Raw genomic sequence first — 19,710 nt, forward strand, 5'->3', positions numbered from 1 at the left:
AAAAAAAAATACCACATGGTATCACTTATATGTGGAATCTAAAAAAGAAGAAGAAGACAAATGAACTTAAATATAAAACAGAAACAGACTCACAGACATAGAATACAAAGTTGTGGTTGCCAGGAGGGCGGGGGGTGAGTAGTGGGTGAGTAGGGACAGACTGGGAGTTCGAGATTTATAGATACTGACAGGTATATATAGAATAGATAAACTAGTTTATACTGTATAGCACAGGGAAATATATTCAAGATCTTGCTGAAGTTCACAGTGAAAAAGAATATGAAAACGAATATATGTATATTCATGTATGACTGAAAAACTGTGCTGTACACCAGAAATTAACACAACATTGTAAACTGACTATAACTCAATTAAAAAAAAAAGGAAGGTAATTTCCTTAATCTGATAAAGAGCATCTGCAAAGATCCTATCACAAACATTATACTTAATGGTGAAATCTCAAAAACTTTCCCCCTGAAATCTAGAAGGCTGGAACAACCACTATCATCACTTCTATTCAGCTTTTTACTGTAGGTCCTAGTCAATGAAATAAAATGCAAGAAAAGAAAACTGTATAGAAATTGTAAAATGAAGAAATAAAACTGATAAACTGATATTAAGACATGATTTTGTATATAGAAAATTTTTAAAAATCTATAAACTATTAAATGTATTTAGCAAAGTTATTAGATATAAGATTAATATAAAAAATAATTGTATTTCTATATGTCAGCAATAAACATATAAAATGAAATTCTTAAAAAGAAATTTTTAAGTAGCATAAAATACATCAGATTCTTGAAAAAAATCTAACAAAGTATTCACAGGAACCTCTGTATATTTTTGACAGAAATTAAATGATATATATGTAAATCCATGCTGATACATTGGAAGGCTCAATGTTTTAAAGGTATCAATTCTTAGATTTATCTAGAATTTCAGTGCTATCCCATTCATAATCCCAGGGGCATTTTTTTTTTCTTTTTGGTGGAAATTGATAAGCTGACTCTAAAATGTATATGGAAATTCAAAGGACTAAGAATAGGCAAGACAATCTATAAGAACTATCTATAAAACTTAGTGGTGTCCACTACCAGATATCAAGACTTATTATAAAAACCTATTATTAGTCAAGCAGTTAAGATAGTGTGGTATTGGCACAAAAATAGACAAATGGACCAGTGAAACAATAGAGAATCCAGGAACTGACCACATTTATATGGTCACTTGATTTATGACAAAGTTGATATTGTAGTGCAATGTGGGGGAAGGATGGTCTTTTCAATAAATAGTACTGGGTCGGTCAGATGGCCAAATGGAAAAATTTAACCTTGGCTCCCCTTCCTCACATAATACACAGAATTAAATTCAAGATAGATTATAGATTTAAAATTTAAAGCTAATAAAAATTCTAGAAGAGAACAGGAGAATATCTTCATGATGTGGAGTAGGCAAAGATTTCTTAAACCAGACAACCTCCCCCAAAAAAGCTAACCATAAATGAAAAAGATGATAAATTGGGCTTTATTAAAATTAAAAACTCTGTTAATCAACATATAAATAATAAGAGAAGAGTTGCATGTACATACCATGCAACTTAGCACCTTATATGTTACCTATAAATGTCTTTTTTATGTATGAGATGTATACAGATACATTCATTGTTTACTATATTGAAAATTGAAAACAAATATTCATCATGATAATAATACCAAAGTATATGTACCATACATACAATGGAATCATATCTAGAAGTTAAAATGAATGAATAAAGCCATATATATCAACATGGATGAATCTCAAAAGCATAATGTGGTGAAAATAAAGCAAGTTGCAAAATAGATCTATAAAGATGCTGCGTTGGGAGTCCTCCAAGACCACCCTGAAGCTTGATGATTCAGTAGAAGGGCTCACAGAACCCAGAAGAGTTGTTATACTCACAGTTACAGTTCAGTACAGCAAAGGACACAGATTAAAATCAGTAAATGGAAAAAGTTCGTGGAGCAAGATCAGGAGACAGCAGATACAAGCATCCATGTGTCTCCTTCCAGGGGAGTTGCATGGAGATGTGCTTAATTCTCCCAGCAAGGAACTGTAACAACACAGGTGAATTGTTGCCAACCAGGGAGGCTCACTTGATCCTTAGTGTCCAGGATTTTTATTGGGGGTCAGTTATGTAGCGTCCACATGTAGTCATGCAGTGACTGAGGTCAGCAACTCAGACTCTAGGACTGCCCACCTCCACCTAGCAAAACCAAGTAAATCCCTTCACTAGGGCAAATTTATTCAATCAAACTGGTATAGCATGGCCTAAGGGCTCAGAAGTTATTTCTCAGGATAAAGCCAAGGACCAGTCCTGAAAACTGGTCTTTCTTTGGTATGTGCAGGGTTTCAGCAACCCAGAATGTGGAGTTAACTCTTTCCTGCCCAGATGCCATGTATATAAAGTTTAAAGGACTGTGTGTGATTCAATACTATTTATTAATGAATACATAAATCTTCAAGGGGTTGCTTAACACACAATTTAAGATAGAGGTTACTTTAGGATAGGAGGAGAAGGCTAGGGAGAGGTACCAAGGAAACTTTAATTGCATCTGTAATGTTTTATTTATTTAGAAGTCCTGAAACAAACATGGTAAAAAATGTTAAAATTTGACAGAGCTCTGGATGATGGGAATATGGATGTTTTAGTCTCTATACTTCTCTGTATATATGAAAATATTTAATAATTTAAAATTCTGTTAAATTTTTAGAGAATGTAAATCATAGTGCTGCATTTAAAAAAATTTGTGCAAAACTGTCAAGTTAGAACTTCCCACCTCAGGCCCCTTTATCCTATGCTGGTGCTGAGGTTAGTCCCATAGGTTTGGTGGAGGGTAAAAGGAAGAGGCATGGAGAGCAGTATTTGACCTTGAAGCAAATCAAATTGTGTGTTTCCGTTGCCTTCTCCCCTCCCCACGTAGAATTAGTCTTAAGCAGAAAAATAGCAAAATAACAAAAAGGCAGCCTGTGCTATGTGAAGAAGGGGAAAGAGCAGTTGAACCCCTTTGTGTTGAGGATGAGGGTAAATCAGATTGTTCAGATGCTTTTAGCCATAATTTCTAGCTACCATGCTTCTTTCATTTCCTCAGTTTCTCTTTTCCTTCCATAAAGTCAACGAACTTACAGATTTGTTCCTGTGCCTATTACATGCAGGTCTGATATCTTAAGATGCAAAATAAGTGTGGTCTTTTTGCCCCAATATGTTCCTGATAATTAAGTCAAAGTAAATAGTTCAAAAACTTTTCCCTGTGTATTGTTTTTGTGGGGAAAGTCTGCCGTAAGATTTTTGTCACAATTTGCATACCCCATCCTCCCATCCTCCTGACCCTAGCTCATGTCTCAACAGCTTATAAGTTATCACATTTCGTGGACCCTCAGTGGATACTTGAGATAATCAAAACTGTAGGTGTTAAATTGAATAATGCAAGAGTCAGTGAATGTGTTAATTGCCAGGTGAATGGTACACAGTAGATACTACCAGCAGATGAAGGCTAGAAAAAGAGGTTGCCTCCTGTAGAATAAAATGTCCTTTTCTTTCTTCTCTAGAGTTATTATAACCAACTGAGATTGATTCATTTTTGTTTATAATAGTAGTAATTACATTAAAAGAATGACATGAAAAATAGAAGCCTCTCTTTAATATAATAGTTGAGAAATTGAAACCCATAAACGAACTTTGAGCTAAGGAAGCAAAAAAGTGACTTATCTTGGTTTGATTTATAGTATAGAATTAAAATAACCACTCTAGTTCTCTTGACTGAAATACCCTTTTAGTTATTGAGAAATGTTATAGTTATGTGTCATTATCCTTTTATTTTCTACTGGTTTTTGAAGTTTGTAGTCTGATGTTTAAGGTGTTTTACAAAATATCTGTCATTCTATATTAAGTTCTATTGTATTATTTAAAGTGAACTGAAAAATGTATCAATAATTTTTATGATTTGTTTTCCCAACTTGATACTGCCCAGAGACTTTCTAAAGCTAGTGTGTATGGTGCTTCTTTCTTTGTGTGCTCATGTTTAAACTGTTAGGATGAAGCTGTCCTGTTACTAATAGACTCTAAGTTAACAGTTTTCAACCAGCCACCAGGGTGAAAATGAAACATTCAGTTGAATTTTGCTATAGTATAAGGAAATTTGAGGATCCAAACTAAATATAATTACCATATTATTCCCCTTCCTGGGCACAGTTTTAACATTGGGGTTACTGAGACAGAACTGAATTAAAAATCTTTAAATAGGTAAAATGCTTCAGAGATGAAGTCTAATATTTAATTCCTGTTGAAACACATCACGGTTTATACCATGTGGTAACTTTACCCTTATTTCTTTTTTCCCTTATTAAATGCAGTTATTTCCCAAGATCATTCCTTTGACTGATAGCTGTTTTCTGTAAAAAATTTATTTCTGAAAAGACATTATCTTCTCATAGTTTAGCCTATCATCTTTACATTTATAAGTCTTAAATCTGTACAGATAGACCTCACTTTGCATCCAGAGTCCAGTTCTGTGTTTCCATGTGTCTATAAAATCTTTTCATTTGGATATCTTACTATAATCCTAAACTCAGTGTACCTGAAGCAACATTTCATTTCCCATGCCTTCCCAAATGTTCCATTTTGGGTATAGGCACCATTGTTTTTAGTTTCTGGGCTAGCATTATAGAATCATCCTTTGACTCTTTTCACTCCATTGTGACATATATTCAGTTTGTCATTTTTAAATGTATTTGATTCACCTGTTCCTAATATTTCATCTGATAGCTTCCTAGACTGAATCGTCATAGCTCCTTGCTTAAATATTCACTGAAGTGCTGTGGTAGATAATTTGTTTTTTGTTCTCAGAGAAAAGAAATCTTAACAACTGCCTATTGCCTCGTCCATAAAGTTCAGATTTCCTCTGTCAAATAGAACCAACAATAGCAACCATCTCCATGTTCAGATGTCACTTTCTAGATTATTGTGTTACAGTACATGTTATTTGTTTACATGTTTGTCTCCTTTACTACACTGAGTTACTGGAGATGGAGATTGTAAGTTTATTTTTGTATCACAGTGCCTAGCATAATACATATCACATACATCAGTGCATCTTTGTTGGATAGATGGATGAAACAGTATTGTAGATACTTTCATATACGTGTCAATTATTCTAACAGTGATCTTATGAAGTGCACATAGGAGGCCTTTTAAAATCTCTAACTTTATAGGTCTTCCGTAATTATTCCCAATTTGTGTGCCCAAACTTCCTCTTTCCACTTTCTAATATAAATCTAGCTGAATTAATCTCTTTACTGTCTCCTGAATACTCTGTCTTCATTCTTACTTATTTGAATGCTTCTTTCCTTCCTTCTCAGTCATGGTCCAACATACTTGCCTCTTTTTTGAAACCTTCCCTTCTAACTCTAACCTACACTGATTTCTCCCTTGTATAACTTTTTGCAAATATGTTGCCTGATAATTATATAATTTAGCAATCTGTTGTATTAAAAAGCATTTTGCATTTTTATTTATATAGTCATGTTCATTCACTGCCTGCTGTGAAGTTTGTCTGATGTCTCCAACGTGACTATCAAATTTATTAAGTTGGCTCTGTTTTTTTCTCTCTTGTTGTCTATGGTAGTGTATAGCATGAGTTACTGTTGTGGTCATCCATTCTTGTTATTGATTTTCTGATTATCTCTGAGTGTCACTGTAATTATAATATTAAAATTTTATGACTAAATTCAGGCTAGTCAGATCATCAAAGACCTCAAAAAAAGAGAGAGAAGAAACTCTAAATTGTTCTGTTGGGATACTAGAATAGTTACAGGTAGATCATTTATTTGGTTAATAGACCATGTCTGATAATACTAATTATCTATATTTTGCAATAACTTTTTTAGACTAATTTTTTAGTCTTCTATATTTTGTAACTCTGATAAAAAATGAAAATGTTTTCTTGGAAGAAATAGCATACCTTGAGAAACTCACTGGTAACTACCATATTAAAATGTTTCTGTATTTAAAACAGCAATTTCACATTACATAAAGATGATTTAACTGTTCCAGGTATTTGCCCATAGTAAATACTGTATATTAAGAAGAAGAAAATACAAATTTCTGTTAATCTCCTTTTTCCTTCTTATATTGGCATCATTTATTTTTAATCATTAGAGAAATAGGTAATAATAAAAGCCACCAAAATATTTTATTTTGTATTAACTATCATTCAGGGAATAGAGTATCTTTGTCACAAATAGTGTATCTATTCTTCTCTTGTTACTGTTTTTCCATTTTAACTCTTGTATATCCATTTCTTTTCTCTTTTTGTCAACTTCTCCACTTATTTACTTATTGTACACACAAAACCCTATTCTAGAGTAGATTTAAGATGATTTTATGCTCTTTTTATTGGCCCCGTTTACTTCAGTCTCCTGTTGTAAACTCTCCCCAACTTAAAAGCCTATGTATGATTTTGTTCTTTATTTTCTTGATTGACTTCTTTATAGAGGTATAGTTGATTTACAATATTATATTATTTTCAGGTGTACAACATAGTGATTCAAAATTTTTATAGATTGTACTCCATTTAAAGTTATAAAATATTGGCTATATTACCTGTGTTGTACAATATATCCTTGTAGCTTATTTATTTTATACATAGTAGTTTAACCTCTTAATCCCCTGCCCCTAGGGTTGCCTCTCCCCCTTTTCTCTCCCTACTGGTAACCACTAGTTTGTTCTCCACATCTGTGAGTCTTTCTGTCTTGTTATATTCATTTGTTGGTTTTATTTTTTTAGATTCCACATATAAGTGCTAACATACAGTATTTGTCTTTGTCTTGACTTACTTCACTATGCGTAATACCCACCAGGTCCATCCATGTTGTTGCAAATGGCAAAATTACATTCTTTTTGTGGTTGAGTAGTATTCCATTGTATATATGTGTATATATATATATATACCACATCCTTTTTGTCCATTCATCTGTTGATGGACACTTAGGTTGCTTCTGTGTCTTGGCAATTGTAAATAATGCTGATATGAACATTGGGGTGCTTGTATCTTTTTTAATTAGTGTTTTCATTTTTTCCTAATATATACTAGGAGTGAAACTGCTGAATCATATGGTAGTTCTGTTTTTAGTTTTTTGAGAAACCTCTATACTGTTTTCCTTAGTGGCTGTACCAATTTACATTCCCACCAACAGTGTTCAAGGGTCCCCTTTTCTCCACATCCTCTCCAACATCTGTTATTTGTATTCTTTTTAATGATAGCCATTCTGACAGGTGTGAGGTGATAAATAACATTGTGGTTTTAATTTACATTTCTTTGATGATTAGTGATGTTGAGCATCTTTTCATGTGCCTGTTGGCCATTCATATGTCTACTTTGGAAAAATGTTTATTCATCCATTTTTTTAATCGGGTTGTTTAGTTTTTTGGTAGTAGTTGTATGAGTTGTCCATATATTTTGGGTATTTTCTGATTGACTCTTTACATAACAATTAGAAATATATTGGCCTGATGATGTGACGAACCATCTGTAGAACTGATCAGTACCCCCATTAATTCCCTCTGTTTGTACTTAACCTTTCTTTGCAAGCAAAGGAAGTTGTTAATTTTTTTTCTGGTTGTCTTATTGCAATGTGAATTTTAAAAATATAATTCCAGAGACTTTAGACCTACCACAGAAAGTTTTTATAATTTCTAAAAGTTTTAAACTTTTACACCATCAGTAAGTTACTCTTATTCATATTTTAGGGATTGGAATAAAATTTACTTTTATTCTACTTAAATTTAATGTCCAGGTAGATTTTCACTTGCGTTTGTGAGACAGAACGTGTACAAAATAACAGCCTCGTGTAGGTCAACTTTCTGAAACTTCCTCTGTGATTGACTTTTAAAAATCTGGTTCAGGAAATGAGAAAGAATAAATCAGAATTATTTGGGATGTTTTTTCAAAACACATAACCACTAAGGATTCTGATAGTTTGCTCTCTCTGCCCTCCCTCCTTGGAAATCCATGGGTATAGTGAATCGTTATTACTGAAGAAGATAGCCCCTCACGTATGTTAGTTTTTCTTGGTATCCAAAAAGAAACTAGCCTACAAAGTACTCATTTATTTTGATAAGAAAAGTTATCAAAATTATTCATAGAAACTGGTATTTCACAAAGCAATAAATGACTACAAATTTCAAGTACGTATTGTCTCTAGTAATAAAATTATTCTTCTCCTAAAGTGTTAAATTAGACAAATACTTATATCAGAGAAGTTGTTGGTTATTAGGAAACCAATTCTGTAAATGATGCTCTTTTCTTTAAGAAAACATTCAAACCTTAAGTAGTAAGTACTAAAATTAAAACAGAAGAGAAATTCTTAAATAAAAGCTATTTTCAATCTTCATTCTTTTTTCCTTTTGTCTTGGATAATGTTCACAAAATGTATCTTTTTTATAATGAGTACGCTGAATGTTGCCAGGTTTCACTTGTCTACTTTCTGGTCTACTTTCAGTATAGGTCCCTTCTTTTCTTCTCTTTACTCTTGAATTAATCCTCTACCTACTTCACAGGCCGATTCTTTGATGAAAATGAATCCCCTGTTGATCCGCAGCATGGCTCTAAACTGGCGGATTATAATGGGGATGATGGTAACGTAGGTGAGTATGAGGCAGACAAGCAGGCTGAACTGGCTTACAATGAGGAAGAAGATGGTGATGGTGGAGAGGAAGACGTCCAAGGTGAGCGTGGGCCTGGCCTCCATGCTGTGACCGTGAAACCCACCTCCTACTTTTTTGGTTGAATTTGTGTAGAATTTTCCCCACTTATCATTAGCAGTTCAATCTTAATACAGAGAGATTCTGTGCAGTTTTTCAGTTTTATTTGAAAAAAACATTTTATGATAGTGGTATCTGTAGATCTGTAAATTAATCATTTTAGTTATTTCCATTTTTAGTTATTTTATATGTATTAATGAATATAGTTACAATTTGAAACTCAGAATCTTCAGAAATTTTAGAAATAAATTGTTTAAGATGGCTTTAGACTTCACCTGAGGCAAATACTCCCAGAAAATAGTTCTTTTCCAATTTCTCATCTGAAAGCATTTCAGTATTCCAGGTACAGATACTGACCAGACAGCCACAAAGGGATTGGTCTCTTCCACACTGGGGATAAGATTACTTCACTACTGATACATCACACAAAGGCTATTTTTGACACTATTTTTCTGAGACCCGTAAAATTTAGATTTAACAATCAGTTTGTGAAGATTTGTCTGCTTTATGTTTAATACACAGATTCAACATATTTTCCTTGTTAACTGTGTTACTTCTGAGCTTTTTGAGCTTTTAACTCAGTGAAAGTTCAGAATCTATTTGTGTGCATGCAGCCCTACCCATGCATGCATATCAGAGTATGTTGCTTTATTACAAGTTTTTAGGCCTGTTTTCTGCCTGCTTATATTGTCTAGTAGTATTTGTGAAACTTTTTCTCTTTTCTATAAAAATTGATTATGAACTTAATGTATGATGTATTAGATTTTATAATATGTTGCATGAGATATTTTTCAGTATAACCTGTCTTGATTTCTTAACGCCTTTTAAAGTAATTAAATTTTATTTAAGTTCATGACAAGAATTGTTTTTATAAAACTCAGAAGAAAACATAGTTGTCCTAGAATACTACATTGTTAAAAGAAAAAGGGAAACTAGAGACTCTGACTTCCACCTAGGAATTGTTTTGATAGTACATTCTAGTTTTGGAAGAATGGTTATTGGGAATAGAAAGAGATTAATAAATGCTAGGAGTTATATAAGGATATGTTAATGAGAACTTCTTACTTTTTGGTACCATTAAAAAAATTATACTCATCTGTTTTTATACAGTGTCATCCATTTTTCATAAATTTTACCATTCCTTTCTCATTGCTTTTGTAATTTGTTTGGATCATGTTTATTTGCGATTACTTATAATGTTTTAAGGCTTTTTCATGCATGCATATCATATCACCAATTAGACTGTAAGCTCTTGGAGGGCAGGAATTTTCATTTGCTTTCTATTTTGTTTGTATCTTTTTCTGCCTTCATAGTCACCTCTCTCCCCACAATTGTACTTAGCATACATAGGGCCCTTGGTAAATACTGTTAACTGACCATTTTACACCTTTCTCATTGAGTTTATTTTTTTTTCCTCTCTCTCATTGAGCTTTTATTCTTATAACTGTGACTAGGGTAATAACCTTTAACTTCTGATCTTATAATCTTGCTTGGTTTACACCTTAATCATTCTCTAGTTTTCTTTCCTAGGGCCTTATATCATCTCATTGGGTAATGCTGAGATTAGAGCAGTTAATTTCAGTGATCATTGAAAATCATTTCTTCTGTTTTGGCTTATCTTAATATTGGTGACTTTCATCACAATTTCAGTTTAATATTTTTATTATTTTAATCCATAGTAGGTGCATTTGTCTTCAGTGCCTTCTCTCTCTCTTTCCTGTACTCTTCTCCCTCTCCCACCCTAGTTCTCATTGCCACTTTCCACTTTAGGTCCCCAGTACCCTCATGTTGCCCTGCTTTTCTTTTCACAAGAAAATAAATCCATGGATTCTAAGGATTAGAAGATAATGACCTAAGATGATAACCTCAATGAAGTAGGGAAGGGATGGTTAAATTTGGGGGTTTCCTCATCTGCAAGTGAATCTTACTTGAGCTGGTGGTTGCCATTTAACATTTTTTATCCCATTTTGAGGTTCACTAGATGATAGCAGCAGCAGGATAGGGCATCTACCAAGAGACTCCCTTGTTGTAGGATACAGAAAGATGCAAGAACATCAGCTCCAGCAAATAAAGAGGGAGAAGTTAGGGTGAGCTGACTAAAAAGTAGTACTGGAGACTCAAATAATTTTAAACATGTTTTTAGAGATTCTTTAGGTATAGTATAACTGTCCAAAAAGTGGGAAGGGAGGATTATGGCTCTTGCCTAGTTTATCAACAATATATATTTCAAATGTTTATTATTAAGTTAGAATATTTGGAATTTAAAAGCATTTCTTCATAGCTTCAGTGTAGAGATAATGGTTGAGTTCCCAGGCCAGTTTGCACTTGCAGTCAGAGCAGGTGGTAGAGTAGAGTGGAAAAAAACATTAGCCTGAGAGTTAGGAGGCCAGCTGTGTATTTCCTTTCACGTCATTTGTACCCTCTGGGCCACTATTTCTTTATCTGTAATGTGAGAGTGTTGAAATAGAATAGATGGTCCTTCTCAGTTCTAAAATTCTGTTGCCACATTCACAGTGGAATCACTATAACACAAGTATTAGGGACAAATGTGTTTCATATTTCAGCATGCCTGAAACACCGTCTTCCTGCAAACCCTGGAAAGAAAGTGGAAACTTAACTGCCACCATTGAAACTCTGCAGCCAGAGATCTCAAAAACTGAGGCATGCACTTCAGAAGCACTATTAAGGTTCCAGCAGTAGAGGCTCTGCTCTGCTCTCCTCAGTATTAGGGATTATTAGGAGCAGCTTTGTTTTTTGTTTTTTTCCTCAAGCTGTTGGGTCCCTAGGATTAGAGACTCCAGCTTCAGGACTGAGGTCTAGCTTCAGCTAAGGACACTGACGTTGGTCTCCAAAATTCTGGATTATCAGATGGAGGCCTTGGCATCATCTCTGCCAATAGGGAACTGAAGAATTCCAGCTTTATCTCTGTTGCCTGTTCATGTATATTGATCATTTGAGTCAGTACTGCCTGCGGAGTGTTTTCTTGTAGAAATAAGTGAAGCCTGTTTTTCTTGTGTTTACAATCCTGTTTTATTTTGATTTTTAATTCCTGATTTCCTGAGGCATCCTTAAAGAAATATTATTTTATTTACATTGGTGTAAACATTTTTTTCTTGACTTCTTTTTGTGACCCAACAAAAAAGTTAACTAAAAGATGAACTTTGGAAATGCTACACATCTGATGGATATGTCTTTTAATTCATCCTTTGTTATAATAAGGATATAGATGTTTACAAATTCCCTTTACTCTTACCTTTAATCCTATAGAAGTTCCAACTTTATTTAATAGAACGTGAAATGCACATTATTAAGTATATCTCTGGAAGGGAGTTTAGCATAGTGCTTAAGTGCCTGGATTCTGGAGCCAACCTTCCTAAATTTGAATCTCAGCTTTCCCACTTACTAGCTCTGTGACCTTGTGAATTACCTAACCTCTATGCCTCAATATCCTCGTCTGTAAAATAGGGAAAGATACAGTTACCTAACTCAGCAACTCTTATGTGGATTATGTGATTTAAATATTTGTTCAGCACTTACAGCAGAGTCTTTCACATTGTAGACACTATATAAATGTTTGTTGAATAAAATAATTTTTTTTTTAAGTAAAAGCAAGTATAGATTTCTTCCCCTGGGTTGCCTGCTTAAGAGGATAATTGCACTTTGACCTGTGGATTAATTTGTACATTTTAGTGGAGCCTCACTGCTTTACTTCCCCCAGGGCGTTCTTGCTTGGTAGAGCTTGCTTTATGCATGGGATCCTTTCTTGACTTAAGAGGAAATATAGGAATTAATTGATAAATTATAAACATCTTTATATTCCCTTTAATAATCATTTTATGTGTATGAGCTATTTACAGACTTTCTACTTTGTAAAATGAAATAAAATATCAGTGCAAATAATTACATTTAGTGGTTATCTGTTATTCTATATCAGATTTGATTAGGTAATTTTGTCATACTTTACAGATAAATGCAAAGAGGTTGTTGGTAGAAACCTGAATTCTGGTTAGAATAGCTACACTGAAAGTGGAATCTAGTTAATGTAAATGATAGCTCAATGTAAGAAAAAGACTATCAAAAGTCCTATGAAAGTCAGAATAGCAATGTGGAAGCACCGTATTACAACTTTGCTAAGGAGCATAAATAAGTAAAACCAACAAATTCCTTCTTGTATTTACAGAAGACTTTGGAAGTAAATACTGCCTTCCTATGTATTAATTTACTTTGAGGTAGGAGAAACAGTTGTTACTCCTGTTCTACCGAGAAGGTAGTTAGAGATCTAAAGAGGATTAGGAACTGGATCGTGTTTGTTAAGTGCCTGAGCCAGGACTAGAATTCAGTTTTTCTGTTCCTAGACCTTTGCTCCTATCTTGTTTTCTCTTTACAATCATTTATTTAAAAATCCCAAAAAGTAACAGCAATTTTTTCCTTTTCATAAATTGCCTGTTAAATTTCTAGAAATTCTCTTTTACATAGTAGCTTTTCCCACTGCTCCATGGTGATTATATCATTTAATCACTAAGTCCTGAAAGATAGGTTTATAGTCAATAAGGTGAGGTCTCATAATGTGGATCCTGAGGAGAGCTTTCTGGAGAGGTGTCAGTGATTATTTTCCTTTTTAAAACCAAAGGTAATTTTTTAATGGACAAAGAGTTCTTTGATAAGAAAATGATTAGTATATTTTCAAAATACAGGAGTGATTATGGATTTACTTTCAGCCTTTACACATAACAGATTTGGGGTTATCATACCTACTGAATTACAATATTAAAATATGAGATCAGTTTGCTAGGATATGCAGAATGATTGCCTGCAATTCTAAAGAAGAATTTCTGTAAGTTTAACAGGGAAGTTATTCAAGGGTAAAGGATAAGGGAAAGTTGGTTTGTTCGGCATTTTTAATGACCAAATGTAAAAAAGAAATAAGAACACATCTTTATAGAGCGTTAATACACAGTACATATACCACATGGCATCTTTCTTGAACAAAATTTTACCATAGGATACGTTATAGAAGCTGAGAGTGGAAAACCTATTGAACCCAAAACAATAGATTTCAGAAAGCTATAATATACATGTGAATTTGAATTCCAACATATAATTTTCTTTAAATTATATAAAATTTTATTTTCAGACAGTTATGGTAGGAACACTTCAATCTATCAAAAAATATTGGGTAATTGTAACTGTGAACCAAAGAGTAATAAAAGTCATTTTTAAGGCTGTGGAGGAGCCAAAAGATGTCATCAAAAACCATGTGCTAAAAAAGAAGCCTCCTAGGCTCTGATTAAAATGCTAATTTCAATACTCTGAGCAGTCTTATTTCAAAAACCTCTAGTTAGAAATACAAAATTAGGAAAGAATGTTTTTTAGCAGTTAAGCTGAGAGTAGTAAAGTGACAGGTGATAGCCAAGAAGGACCCAGAAAAACCTGTCAATAACCAAATAAAATTCCAAAGCACTATATGGAGTCATTTAATATAGCTAAGTGACTTTGAGGATCTTACTGTCTAGCAATATTAATCCTTTTCTTTTTAGTAAAGAAAAGGTTACATTTCGGTTAGTATACTCCATTTAGGAAGTTGCTGGTAAGCTCTTTGCAGAAAAGCAAGGAAATTCACTGAAGTGTTAAATTTGGGGATTGTAAGTAACTTATTTTCTAATTTTTACATGATGACTATGGATTATTTTTATAATTAGAAAAAAACTGGTTTTTAAAGACATGAAAATGTATAAAGAACAATTTCTACCGAAGCTTTAAAGGACTTTCATCTATATAGAAACAATATATTTATATAAAAGGAACAACTCCTCAATGCTTGTGAGTTCCTAAAGCTTTGCTAACCATCTTAAGCTCTACTTATTTCTTTCATCCTCTTTCTTCTTTTCCCTTCTTTTCTTCCTTCCTTCCTTCCTCCTTCCCTGCCTCCCATCCTTCCTTCCTCTCTCTTTCTTCTTTCTCTCTCCCACCCTCCCTCCCTTTTTCTCTTCCTTCTCTATCATCAAAAGATTTATTAAAAATAAGTTATCTTCCAAAATAGTTATGGACTTTTCACTCATTAGCCAAGCAACTAAGAAACAGAACACTATTTGAACACTAGCTGCAGGAGGTGTAAAAGAACAAGTCGAAAACTACATTAAGGCTGAGGAGGGAAAAAAAGATATTATTTGACTGAATTTCTGCAAGTGATTTTAAAAATAATATTCTTGATACCTAATTATTTTCCTTACAGATGATGAAGAACGAGAACTTCAAATGGATCCTGCAGACTATGGAAAGCAACGTTTCAATGATGTCCTTTAAGCCGTAAAGGAAAACTTCAGAATACCTAAAGTGCTGTAAAATGGCATCATTTCTACTTTGTCGACTTTGACTCTTGTTGTAAAGATCAGTTGTATCAGTTGTAAAGATACATTGAGATAGATTTAAGGAAAAATTTTAATGAAGGAATGTACCCATGTACATACGTGAACTTTTCATATTGTATTATTAAAGCAGAGACTTTTGGGGTTGTGTTACAGTTGAGCCAAAAACAAAGTAAGCAAAACTGTAATCTTTGCATTTAAAGCAAACTAATGTATATTTTACATTTTATTGAGCCTAATTCTTTCCACAAATGGACAAACAGGAGAAAATGGTTGTACAGTTTATATGTTGCACATAGCATAACCATAGTGAGAACAGTTATTCAGCTGAAAAACTTTTTATAACTAATATATTCTTGTTAGCCCAACAGGTATTCTGTTTTATCTACCCTTCATCTCATACTCTTCAAGGAGTTATACCTAAAATAACTACATAAAAGAGAGGGGAACCCAGAAAACAAACACTGGGCAGCTGTGTGTAAAATCACTTCCCTACTCCTTTTATTTTACATGAATACTGACGTGTTTTGGCAGATAAGCTTTCAGCTGAGGCCTGATGGAAGTTGAGATAGCCTGCGAAGATATAACAATATTTATGATTTGTACCTTGCTTAGTTCATGAAATTGTGAAATGTATGATTGACAATATATTTCCAATTTTTATTTTTTCACATAATACCAGTGCTGTTTAACTATAACAAGTACTGGCTAAAATTTTTATATTTTCAGAGTTCAAGTTGGTGAAGATATTAATTATTTAAATGCCGGATTCTGAAAGAGGCTAAATCAACTTTGAAATGAATTTGCAACCAGTATTTCAAAGCTTCTCTGGTAGTTTTAGTGATCTTATTTGACTAGACTTTTGGAAGTACTAAATAAGGAATTTTAACAGATTTTTATTAGTGCACAGATAAATAGAAGTACAATGAGGTCTACAGCCATTTTATTAAAATAGCTTAAAAGTTTGTAATAAAGAGGAAAAATCTTTGTGTTTAATTTTTAGTTAAGAACCCATAAACCTCATATTTGCTAGACTTAAAAAATTATTTTAAATATATTTGTCTTTTTTGACACTCTTCAGTAGAATACGTAAGCTAGCTAATCCCTGTTTTCTGATTGAAAACACTTTTAAATCTTACCCCCCTTCCCCCAAATAAAAGATTTGCTCATGAGAAATTTAAGCTTGCTAATAATTCTGTTTTTCAGAAGGGCTACAGTTAATTGCACATAAACATGAGATTTTTTTTCCCTGTACTCAGGTTCTAGTCAAAATCCAAACTTACAGAGGTTAAAAAAAAAAAAAAAAGATTGTTCACTTATTAGAGGTGCAAAATTCTTAGATTTCAGTTTGAAATCATTTAGCAACCAAGAAAAGATGTAGTGATTTACTAAAATTATTTTTTTCTACCATATCAAAGTAAGTAATTCATGCCTTTGCTATGAGAAGAGTCAGGCCTATAATGAATAGGTGTGACAGTTCACAGAATTTTTGTAAATGGAGTTAAAGGGAACTGATGTACACTTTTTGGAAGTTAGGATAGGAAGATGAATCTAAAACATATCCCTAGTAATACTTGATATTTAATACTGTAAAATCTTTACAAATGAAAACCATGAAATTTCCTGCCTTTGTTCCTTTATCATGAAAACAATCATTTGCTTATATGGTAGCTATTACTTACACAGCAAAATTTCTTCAATTAGCAGTCTAAACATTTTATAAACTGAGAAATCTTGGACCAATTGATAATATTTCTGACTGTATTAACATTTTAGTGCTATAAAATACTATGTGAATCTCTTAAAATTCTGACATTCTACAATCTATATTAGACATGCTGGTTTTATAATGTTTTACTTCTGCCTTAAGATTTAGGTTTTTTAAATGTATTTTTGCCCTGAATTAAGTGTTAATTTGATGGACACTCTGCTTTTAAAATCATCACTTACTGGGTTCTAATAAATTAAAAACTAAACTTGTTTTACTATTTTGCTGATTCTGATACACATACACACATAGCACACGTGATGCAAATAGTTACATTTTAACAATAAAATTTGAGTAAATTTGGAATTCCTTTTAAACTAAGCTAAACTAGAATGGCAGAAATTTTTACACTAGGGCTATTTACTGTAATGCTAATTTATTCAACAAATTTTAAATGCTTCGTATGGACCCAGCATTGTTCTAGGTAGTAAGAATACTTAAGTGGATAAGATAGACCATATTTCTGTTCTCATGGAGCTTACATTCAAGTAGGAGCAGTCAGACAATGTACATGTAAACACGTGAATCAGATAATTTAAAATAGTGATAAGGGCTATTATAAATAAACAAAATTCCAAGGTTCCAAGGTCTCTAAGGTGCCAAATAACCAGGTTTTCATGTAACTGAAACATTGTAGTTATGAGGCTAGAGTATCATACATAAAGAGGAGAGAAATGAGGCTAAAGAAGTATGAAAGGGGTAAGTTAGGGAGAATCTCTTAAGTTCAGGTTATTTGCTGACCCATAAAGAGAGAATGCAGAATATACAATATACATAGAAGGATGATTCCAGGGAAAATGTGAATATGACTTCAAAGTCATTCCTAAAACATGTCCCTTTATTTTAGAAAATCTTAAGATTGTATTCCTTTTGACTTCTCATTTGTATAATACATAATACTGTAACAACAAAATTTGCTAGAATATGAGGGCAGAGAATCTATAAAAAACAAAAACAAAAATAAAACAACATACTTATGAGGGAGATAGTCACTTCCCATAATGGCTGACCTTGGAAACATCTCTTCTCTCACATGTCTGGCCGAATGGCTCCAGTAAGACAAACCATGTGACATATTTACATTTCCAAAGTCTAGGTTATTGAGTCTTGACATCACATGTGGCATTAACTTTCATTTCTAATTGAATTACATCCAGTTGCTTTTAAAAGACTCTCCTCAGTTAGGGTTCCAAATGAAAAACCATGTATCCCAGAAAAAAGGGGGAATTTAATGGTCCATCTAAGCAAACTGCAAATAGGGCAGGTGTCTTCTGGACTTGAGGACAATTGAAACAAGGCCTTGAATGCTGCCAACTTTGTTTCACCACCTCCCATTTCTGCTTCTCTATATTTGTTATTATTACTTTCATTGTTATTACCTTCATTCTCTCAGACCAGGTCCCCATTCGAGGCTCTAACCAAGACTTCTAGCAGGTCATATTTTCTTAGTTTTGCCACCTGAGAGGGGCTGCTCCTCTTTCCTTAGTTCCAGTTCAAAAAACCTGAGGGAAGGGAGACTTCTGCTCTGACTATGACTGAGTGACTGATCTAGTCTTCCTGCATTTGTAGCAACTATAAAACTGGTTAAGATATATTAAGCACCCGTTTTCAGGCAGCACAAAACTGAAATTTCTTAGAGAAGGGAAACTTAAGCAGTTGAGCCCCACATCGGCCTTCTGGTGGTGCAAAGAGGCTGGAGTGCTAAGCCAAGAAGACAGAGATCATAGTATGGGCAGCTGAAGCAGTTGGAATCTATGGGATGGGGGATCAGAGAAAAGGAAGATATTCAGAGAGGTGGCCCCAGAAACCCACATATGGAGTCCCTGCAAGTCCATGGCTAAGGACAGGCTATATAATAACCATAACAAAACCACCTGATGCTTACTGGATAGCAATTGCTACAAAGTCAAGAATGGAACTGAGATATCAGAGAGGTCAAGCAGTGTTGGCACAGACAGTGCTAAGGGACATTGGGTTTCTGGACCTGCCAAGATGGAGATCTCCTTAACAACTATGGCATCCAGCTGAAAATCTAGAAAGGTTGCAGTTTAGGAGTAAAGACCATTCCCTAGAGTAAGACCTACTGTAGACCTGCCCTAACAAGCTCTGCCAAGATTGGCGAGGGAGACAGAGTATGGATTTGCGTTCTGCCAAATGAGAACTTATGAAACTCCCTGGGCTTTCCAAAGATATGAACTAACAAAGCATAAAACCAAGTCTATACTAGTTTAAGGTAGTCATTCAGTAACTTAAGTACCTGCTAAAACAAGAATCATCACTTTTCAGAAGATGATAACAGAATTCAGAATCTATGCAACATATACACAGTATTTAGTATTCAATTAAAAAAAATTACTAGACAAACAAGGACACAAAAAATTTTGATCCATAGCTAGAAAAACTGAGATGGTCCTTTTTATTGTTATATTGTTATTTGCTAGTGCAGGTATTAGAAATAAGTTCAAAGGTGAAATGAAAATATTTTAAATGGGTGAACAGTTAGAGAATCTCAGCACAGAGATGAAAATTATTTAAAGAAAAAAACCTAATAGGAATTTTAGAACTGCAAATTTCAATAACTGAAATGAAAAATTCTTTGGATGGGTTTAAAAGCAGATTGGAGATGGCAGCAGAATGAACTTGAAGACAGAGAAATATAGTTATATAAATATTTGGGAATGGAGGGTTAAAATGCTGAGAGACCCAGAAATGTGGATTTGAGATTAATCTTTCAAATATTTATTAAGTCTTCAAGATGCTGTCCACCCCTCTCCCTA

At 33.5% G+C, this 19,710-nt stretch overlaps 1 protein-coding gene across 2 annotated transcripts in view; it reads left to right on the forward strand.

Annotated features, from left to right (window-relative positions):
* The window catches only part of GOLM2 (golgi membrane protein 2), a 92,967-nt gene extending 75,822 nt beyond the window's left edge, over positions 1–17,145 (forward strand). The window contains exons 9-10 of one of the 2 annotated variants that reach the window (XM_074366030.1): positions 8,597–8,764; positions 15,033–17,145. In XM_074366030.1, coding sequence (XP_074222131.1) covers positions 8,597–8,764; positions 15,033–15,103 — 239 coding nt within the window. In that variant the 3' untranslated portion in view covers positions 15,104–17,145. The remainder of the gene's footprint in view (positions 1–8,596; positions 8,765–15,032) is intronic. The other variant, XM_074366031.1, reaches the window with a different exon arrangement.
* The last annotated feature ends 2,565 nt before the right edge of the window (positions 17,146–19,710 follow it).

Source organism: Camelus bactrianus, chromosome 6 (assembly GCF_048773025.1).
Source record: "Camelus bactrianus isolate YW-2024 breed Bactrian camel chromosome 6, ASM4877302v1, whole genome shotgun sequence".
Lineage (NCBI taxonomy): Eukaryota > Metazoa > Chordata > Mammalia > Artiodactyla > Camelidae > Camelus > Camelus bactrianus.